This window comes from Leptodactylus fuscus, chromosome 9 (assembly GCF_031893055.1).
Source record: "Leptodactylus fuscus isolate aLepFus1 chromosome 9, aLepFus1.hap2, whole genome shotgun sequence".
Lineage (NCBI taxonomy): Eukaryota > Metazoa > Chordata > Amphibia > Anura > Leptodactylidae > Leptodactylus > Leptodactylus fuscus.
Window position 1 is genome coordinate 6,407,222 of NC_134273.1, and position 9,468 is coordinate 6,416,689.

Genomic DNA, 9,468 nt, shown 5'->3' on the forward strand with positions numbered 1-9,468 from the left:
CCAAATAATGTTCCCTCCTTCTCGCCGTCTCCTGAGGAACAGAAGATATTCTAAACACTTCCCAGATGTGGCCGCCTCACAGCGCAGAGTATTACCCTCCAGTGACAGCGGCCGGCATGGTTTATATTTACTCTATAATGCAATAGGATATTGTATAATCCCTACAGACGCAAATATTTACCGCCCCGAATCCATGGAAACCGCGATCAACAGTCACATCCACAAAAAGCACTTCAGCAGTAACAGAGGTGATGTAGAGACTGATGGAGGCTTAAAGGAGAAGACACAGGATCTTATATATATACATAGGGGCAGTATTATAGTAGTTATATTCTTGTATATAGGAGTAGTATTATAGTAGTTATATTCTTGTACATAGGAGTAGTATTATAGTAGTTATATTCTTGTACATAGGAGCAGTATTATAGTAGTTATATTCTTGTACATAGGAGCAGTATTATAGTAGTTATATTCTTGTACATAGGAGGTAGTATTATAGTAGTTATATTCCTGTACATAGGAGTAGTATTATAGTAGTTATATTCTTGTACATAGGAGCAGTATTATAGTAGTTATATTCTTATACATAGGAGCAGTATTATAGTAGTTATATTCTTATACATAGGGGCAGTATTATAGTAGTTATATTCTTGTACATAGGAGTAGTATTATAGTAGTTATATTCTTGTATATAGGAGTAGTATTATAGTAGTTATATTCTTGTATATAGGAGTAGTATTATAGTAGTTATATTCTTGTACATAGGAGCAGTATTATAGTAGTTATATTCTTATACATAGGAGCAGTATTATAGTAGTTATATTCTTATACATAGGGGCAGTATTATAGTAGTTATATTCTTGTACATAGGAGGTAGTATTATAGTAGTTATATTCTTGTACATAGGAGTAGTATTATAGTAGTTATATTCTTGTACATAGGAGTAGTATTATAGTAGTTATATTCTTGAACAAAGGAGTAGTATTATAGTAGTTATATTCTTGTACATAGGAGCAGTATTATAGTAGTTATATTCTTGTACATAGGAGGAGTATTATAGTAGTTATATTCTTGTACATAGGAGGTAGTATTATAGTAGTTATATTCTTGTACATAGGAGTAGTATTATAGTAGTTATATTCTTGTACATAGGAGTAGTATTATAGTAGTTATATTCTTGTACATAGGAGTAGTATTATAGTAGTTATATTCTTGTACATAGGAGTAGTATTATAGTAGTTATATTCTTGTACATAGGAGTAGTATTATAGTAGTTATATTCTTGTACATAGGAGTAGTATTATAGTAGTTATATTCTTGTACATAGGAGGAGTATTATAGTAGTTATATTCTTGTACATAGGAGGTAGTATTATAGTAGTTATATTCTTGTACATAGGAGTAGTATTATAGTAGTTATATTCTTGTACATAGGAGTAGTATTATAGTAGTTATATTCTTGTACATAGGAGTAGTATTATAGTAGTTATATTCTTGTACATAGGAGTAGTATTATAGTAGTTATATTCTTGTACATAGGAGGTAGTATTATAGTAGTTATATTCTTGTACATAGGAGCAGTATTATAGTAGTTATATTCTTGTACATAGGAGGAGTATTATAGTAGTTATATTCTTGTACATAGGAGGTAGTATTATAGTAGTTATATTCTTGTACATAGGAGTAGTATTATAGTAGTTATATTCTTGTACATAGGAGTAGTATTATAGTAGTTATATTCTTGTACATAGGAGCAGTATTATAGTAGTTATATTCTTGTACATAGGAGTAGTATTATAGTAGTTATATTCTTGTATATAGGAGCAGTATTATAGTAGTTATATACTTGTACATAGGAGTAGTATTATAGTAGTTATATTCTTGTACATAGGAGTAGTATTATAGTAGTTATATTCTTGTACATAGGAGTAGTATTATAGTAGTTATATTCTTGTATATAGGAGGCAGTATTATAGTAGTTATATTCTTGTACATAGGAGGTAGTATTATAGTAGTTATATTCTTGTACATAGGAGGTAGTATTATAGTAGTTATATTCTTGTACATAGGATTAGTATTATAGTAGTTATATTCTTGTACATAGGAGCAGTATTATAGTAGTTATATTCTTGTACATAGGAGCAGTATTATAGCAGTTATATTCTTGTACGTAGGAGTAGTATTATAGTAGTTATATTCTTGTACATAGGAGCAGTATTATAGTAGTTATATTCTTGTACATAGGAGGTAGTATTATAGTAGTTATATTCTTGTACATAGGAGTAGTATTATAGTAGTTATATTCTTGTACATAGGAGGTAGTATTATAGTAGTTATATTCTTGTACATAGGAGCAGTATTATAGTAGTTATATTCTTGTACATAGGAGCAGTATTATAGTAGTTATATTCTTGTACATAGGAGCAGTATTATAGCAGTTATATTCTTGTACGTAGGAGTAGTATTATAGTAGTTATATTCTTGTACATAGGAGTAGTATTATAGTAGTTATATTCTTGTACATAGGAGGTAGTATTATAGTAGTTATATCCTTGTACATAGGAACAGTATTATAGTAGTTATATTCTTGTACATAGGAGGTAGTATTATAGTAGTTATATCCTTGTACATAGGAACAGTATTATAGTAGTTATATTCTTGTACATAGGAGTAGTATTATAGTAGTTATATTCTTGTACATAGGAGTAGTATTATAGTAGTTATATTCTTGTACATAGGAGGTAGTATTATAGTAGTTATATTCTTGTACATAGGAGGTAGTATTATAGTAGTTATATTCTTGTACATAGGAGCAGTATTATAGTAGTTATATTCTTGTACATAGGAGTAGTATTATAGTAGTTATATTCTTGTACATAGGAGGTAGTATTATAGTAGTTATATTCTTGTACATAGGAGCAGTATTATAGTAGTTATATTCTTGTACATAGGAGTAGTATTATAGTAGTTATATTCTTGTACATAGGAGCAGTATTATAGTAGTTATATTCTTGTACATAGGAGCAGTATTATAGTAGATATATTCTTGTACATAGGAGTAGTATTATAGTAGTTATATTCTTGTACATAGGAGTAGTATTATAGTAGTTGTATTCCTGTATATAGGGATAGTATTATAGTACATATCAGTGTTCTGTTGCTGTTATTCTCAGTATTCAGTTTACTTGCCCTTTAAGTTTATTACAACCAGTAAATAATTCTATAAACTCCCCCAATTTGCGATCTGGGAACATGACAACCCCTCCTCATGTCTTCTCTCCATGTGATGCTGTTTACAGATGAATCACCAGCAGTAAAATTGGGTGAATTGTTTTGCACATTCTCGGGGCACAGAAGTCGCTGAACCGTCCTTGTTTACTCTCCTCACATTAAACCGCGCTATTGCGAGTGTCCTGAAGTGCTGAATAAGCCCCTTTATGCTCCTCTCTGGACATCGGCTGCTTCTTGTTCTGCGCTGACCCCTTCCACTTGCTTAGAAGTCTACACGCCCCTTGTTTATTTATAGAATCGCTTTGTGCAACAAAAAAATAAGAAATAAAGGATCTGTCCGAAAATGTAAGGACCCTGATAAAGAATGGAGGCTTTGTGCGGTGTCGGCCGTGCCATTCATCCCCCGGACAATGTCTCCCTATGTAGGATTTAATATTTAACCTGGACGTGGGTGTTAATAGGGTCGTGTTATGTTTAATGAGCCCTCACAAGTGTCGTGCGTCATGTCCAATTGTCAACCCACAAAGTCTAATGAGGGATCGGCACAATGGAGTCACTTCTGTCATGTTCCATGTTTAGCCATTTAATGGGTATTCCCCTCCAAGAGAAAACCCTTCAGTCATCCTCAAGTGGTTCAATAGTGTATTCAGCTAAGGCCTACTTATATTTGCTTCTGACAACTAATACAGCTGCATGTAAACTTGTACGTGATGTGTCACCCAGCTTTTCCGGACACTTGAATGGCAAATTTGCAAAAAGGAAAGAAAGGAACAGTAACGCACCCTCTGGACCGATCTGGCGATACATGGCAGCGGACCGCAGTTCTTGTGATCTGTGGGACACTTACTCTCTAAGATGTGTGTATAGGATTCCCTGTGGTCGCATTTACTATAAGGTTATGTTTACACAAAGCGATGTGGGAAACATTGTGATGAATTTTTGCCACGGTTTATCTTGCTGCGCTTTTTCACTGTGGTCGACTACTTGGGGCCTCAGCCTTATAGTCATTGGGTTCTGTATGTGTGCACTCTATTACATCATGACACAGGTGTGCGACATACATAAGGAGCTCAGACTAGTCTTGGTGTAAACTCTACTCATAAAATGTTGCAAGTCTTGACATGTCTCAAATTTGTGGACAAAAAATTTGCAACTTTGTTCATCACTTGTCAGATTTGACAAATGTTTTGATAGGTGACTTTATTATGACTAACGCCTGGAAATAGAAGAAAATTTGGTGCAAATATTTACTTTAGATTTTTTATTAAATTTGATGCAAATTTCTCCAACTCCCTTCTCTAATATGAGACTAGAGATGGGCGAACCTCGTAAGATTTGTATTGTGAATATTCACGAGGTTTGTTCTCATGTTTTGTAGTTCGGTGCATATTTTATTATTATACCTACCCGGGAAGTCTGATTATTATTCTCTGGGGTCTGATGAGATTCTAAAATAGTAAATTGTAGGTTGTGAACCCCAAAGGCTTCAAGTCCAACCCAAAATTTCAGGAAAGTTCATGACAAATCCGATTCACCAATCTCATATGGGATCATATCTGCCCATGGGATTTGGTGCTCAGTTATATTAAGACGTAATCCATACAGAAGGTAAAGCCTAAGGCCGAGGCCCCACGTTGCGAAATGTTGCAGAAAAGAACACAGCAGACACGCATCTCGGTTTTTTTCTGCAGAATTCTTCATTGCATTTTTGCTACGTGTTTCCCTGCAGATTTTCTTCCCTTATTAAACCCGCAGGAAAACATGAGAGTTCTCGCATTATATTCATGAACCAGGAAGGTCAGGATGAACTCCCTCTAGCTGCCACACACCAGAACATGGGTCATTGTTGATCCTTTACGTCTTTCATGTGCAGGTCCAGCCCGATATCTTTATATGATTTATAGCAGACGATGCTTAACATGTAACATGTACGTGGAACGGTTTGCATGATCCTGCTTTTCCTCCCATTGACAGGAAGCCATGCAGAAAATGGCCAAGGTTGGAAAGATCGTCCTTCCAAACTCTGAACACAAAAGGTAACTTTTCCATAAATGTAATGACTGCATCTATTATAAAGCACAGATCCCCTCCCGTGAGCACCTGCGAGGCCCAGTATTCAGAACCAGTGATGAGGAGTGAATAACTGGTCTGGAAACGCTTCGCTGGGACTAATTTCCTCAGACAATACTCCACCCTGCTGCACAATTACTCAGGGCCAACGCCATGGCCGTGATATTAGTGAAGCCTGGTCGCCACCTAGTGGTAGACTGTCAACTTACAGCGAGTTACAGGGCATTTGTTTCTACAGTCCTATAGGCCTTGATACATGGTGACTATGACACCTGTAGTGCAATGTATTTGCATTTTGACTCCAAGAGTGCTGTGACTGTGACTACTAGCTGCAGAAAAATCCAGCAGTGCTCAATCTGTTTGAAGCTATAAACGGGCATAGCTATAGGGGGTGCCGTCACCACCATATAAAATATAAACCAGTATTCTAAAGGGCGCAATGTAAGTACGGGCCCGTTATAGATTTTTCACTGGGGCTCAGGAGCATCAATGTAGAAGTTGCAGCACCCTCAGGGTGACAATGAGATTCCTTTCACTTACATTAGTGAATAATTATCAGAATTCTCTACAACCTGCCACTTGTATGAGACTAATATAGAGATGTTTAGGGCCCGGCTGTACCTCCAGATGCCCCCAATGAGGATAAGACCAAACCATTCAGTATAATGGCAATCTATGGTAGACACATCCAAAGGCATAGGAACAAATCTGGCCTATAAGTCTGGCAAAAGCAAACACAATGTAACAAGTGACGTTTCTTCGTAGATACATCACACTAATATGTGATATAATATTATACTACATGAATATATGATATTATATTCCACTGATCTGACATATGACATGATACTACATGAATAGACATCCAGTTCCTGACCAGTGAGTCTGATCTATGTCCACGTTTCATGTTTTCAGATTTTACGAGAAGAAATATCAGGTATTTCTGAAACTCTTCGAGCACCAGCGGGAATATCAGGCCATCATGGATGGATGTAAACCGCAAGACGACCGTACACAGCAATGAGACAAGATGTCAGTCACCGTAGATCGATACAATGTTAAACCAGCACGTGTTATGTGTAACAAGGAGTTAATCACAGCAATGCCATAAAGTGCTACACTGGGATCAGGCTGTGCCCTGTATACAATCTTTTTGGCTATATATTTCTAAGCTCCTCGCACTGTCCATTATAACGTGGCGTTACATTGTAGCTGGATTTTTAAGTAATGGCGTTCCTTCACCCTGGGAGGATTCGGTGACATCTAGAAGTGACTCCTGCTGGGATTTCCTGCTGCGGGAGAGGACAGTCAATAAATGACAATAGGAATGGTGCAAGTGTCTGTGTTTTTATTTAACCCTTAACAATACGAGTTCTTATATTATTATATGGGGTCTCAAGGTATTTTGCTTGCCCCTTCATAATAACCATGCTGTCTATTGCCACGTAATTCACAAATCACCCTGAGGGCCGCCCCAGGAGGACATCTCTGGTATATGTAGTTACTAGAGCTATTCCCACAATCAAGATGGCGGACAGACGTTGGATTAACCTCTTAGTAGGAAGGGAAAGATTTGACGTATCTGCAGGAGGTGAAGCTCTCCTGAACTCAGGCTGCATTCATACAGTGCAGTTACGTGCATGCAGTTTCTTTATTTTACAAGTATTACATATTCAAGTTGTTTCACCCGTAAAATTAAGAAATTGTACTAAAAACAGCATCAAAACTGCATGCACGTAAATGCACTGTATGAATGCACCCTTAGGCTGCTACGTGTCTGACATTGGTGTGTCTGATACAGAATGAATGTGACCATACAGTGAACCTATAGCTTCCATATGCTGACACCGAGGAAGCTGTCACCAGTGATTAGAGTCTTCCGTGCCTGTCATCTGTAGGATGGATTTCATTCATCGCTCGGCAGCAGTATGAGGACGGGGGTGTAGTGCTGTGCGCTTCTCCGAGATGGCATTAGCCATAAACTCATACCTATAAAGCTGACCTTGTCCTGCTCACACAGCTGGGGATTTCACTGTATTAGTACATGATTATTAGGATTGCACCACTCTATAACTACAGATATATAAGGGCGTATTCACATCTGCGACGAGGTCTCCATTGGAAATTCCACCACAGAAACCGCCATAAATGTGCACGGAGGACTTTTCTCTCCATTGGTTTCAGTATGAAAATAGCAGACACCTGGCAGACCCCATTATAGTCAGTGGGGTGCCCCCGCGTGTCACCGCTGTTTTAGCAGTCCGGCTCTCCGTCATATGGCTCCCCCACTGGATGTGAACAATGCAGAGCCCGGGGCAGATGTGACCGGGCATAACTTGCCTTCTTTTTACCCTGATGGTCTGGAATAGCGGAGCAGGAATGGTACAATGTATCAGTTTAGGTAAGAGCGAGCAGTCTGCACATCAGCACAGGAAGCAGATTGTTGCTTATTTAGTCTTTATTTATCCTAAACTGTAACAAAACCTCACCTGTGTGAGCAGGACGTTTTCCAGGCTTTAAACATGAGCAGCAAGCAAAGATCTTGGAATTGATAGAAAATCTATCAGATAATCGAGGAACAAACTTCATACTGAGCCTCCTGATTCATGAATGTTACACAAGGACAGAGAAATGTGCCGCATAACTCTGCATAAGACCAGTCATCAGGCCAATCTAGCAAATATGACTCCGCCCCCAGTGCACTTGCAGCTGATTTTCATATCCATAAAAAGATGATTATCACTGCATTGCTTCATTGCTTTGCGGCCACACAGGTAAGTTCCTGCTCCTGCTAAAGGCCCCTACACTACACGATTATTGGTTTTGGAGACCCTATAAATTCCTAGACGTCCCAGTGTTGTGCCTTGCACATGTGCCAGCTGTTTTGGGGTCTGCGTGCACTTCATACTCACCCAGGCTTTTGTTTCACATTTCGGGAAGGAAGAGGAAAGGAGCTGGAAGTTCTCCCGGCCCGTGCACTCTTCATGCCCCTGTCATATGTGGCTATCATCGGCCCAGCTCCACAAACAGCAGGTGTCTCTTCCCTTTGTGCTGGGTGAGAATGTGGACAGGATTTCCAGCCGCTGAGCAGGGTCCCACGAGGAGGTCAGGGGGTAAAGAAGTCAAGAAGTGCAACTGGGGGATAAGAAGCCGTGGAGAACATGTCACAACTGCAGACCGACCACGGATTCCAAAACTAGGGGCGCGTGTGTCCTGTTTATACAGTGGTCTGGGCAGGGGGGAAGGATCGTTGTGTGGAGTCCCAGGAGTCAATATAAAATATTGCAGTTCTCACACTGGCCACTAGGGACACAAACTAAAAAAGGTATACATCACACTTAACTGGGTTGATACCACATGGAGTTGTTAGAAGTAGGATCCAGTAGGGGGCACTGCCTCAGCTGCAGGCCTGGTAGCTGTGTGGTCTGACCGTCACACCTAACATTACCTCTGCCTTGACGTTTGTTGGTCCAAGTAGTAGCTAAATATTCCTCTCCTAAATACGACCCTGGTTTGACGAGGACATGGGGTGGTACCCTGCACTAACAGTAGGTGGCGTGGACACTGGAGCCTAAGCAGCGCCACCTACTGGATCCACACCATGCACTGTATTCTATCACAGTATAATAATTTTACTTCCAGGTTGTGACAAACTTATTAAACCCAAAATGAAGCGATTGTTGAGAAGTTCACCCATCTCTACCGGGACTAGATAGGCAGGATTAGACCCTGAGGACACCCTCTGCTCTGCCAGTCCTATGCAGCCGTCATACCGCCCGGTCCTACAGTGGAGATGTCAGTATCCCAATATCCGAGCCAAGCGGTGACACTGCAAATAAATAGTTAATGGCCAGAGATGACGATAAATCCCAGTCGTCCCTTTTCACCTGCTTTATAGGAGACGTGACCTTCGCAACCGTTTTACGACTCTAACACGTCTACATGATGCAACTTTGCAATTTGTCTTGATTAAAAATCTACCAATGGTTTTGTCTCCAATTCTTATACTGAGCTACAGTGCTGTGCAAAGGTTTTAGGCAGGTGGGGGGGAAATGCTGCACAGTAAGAAGGCTTTCAGAAATAGAAGGGTTAATGGTTTATTTTTGTAAATGAAGGTAAATCCTATGTAAATTCTATCAATATTTGGTGTGACCTTTGCCTTCTTCTT

At 39.0% G+C, this 9,468-nt stretch overlaps 1 protein-coding gene across 1 annotated transcript in view; it reads left to right on the forward strand.

The window, feature by feature from the left end:
- The window catches only part of FGGY (FGGY carbohydrate kinase domain containing), a 115,876-nt gene extending 109,450 nt beyond the window's left edge, over nucleotides 1–6,426 (forward strand). Inside the window, exons 15-16 of the mRNA XM_075287782.1 lie at nucleotides 5,205–5,266; nucleotides 6,216–6,426. Coding sequence (XP_075143883.1) covers nucleotides 5,205–5,266; nucleotides 6,216–6,324 — 171 coding nt within the window. The 3' untranslated portion in view covers nucleotides 6,325–6,426. The remainder of the gene's footprint in view (nucleotides 1–5,204; nucleotides 5,267–6,215) is intronic.
- The last annotated feature ends 3,042 nt before the right edge of the window (nucleotides 6,427–9,468 follow it).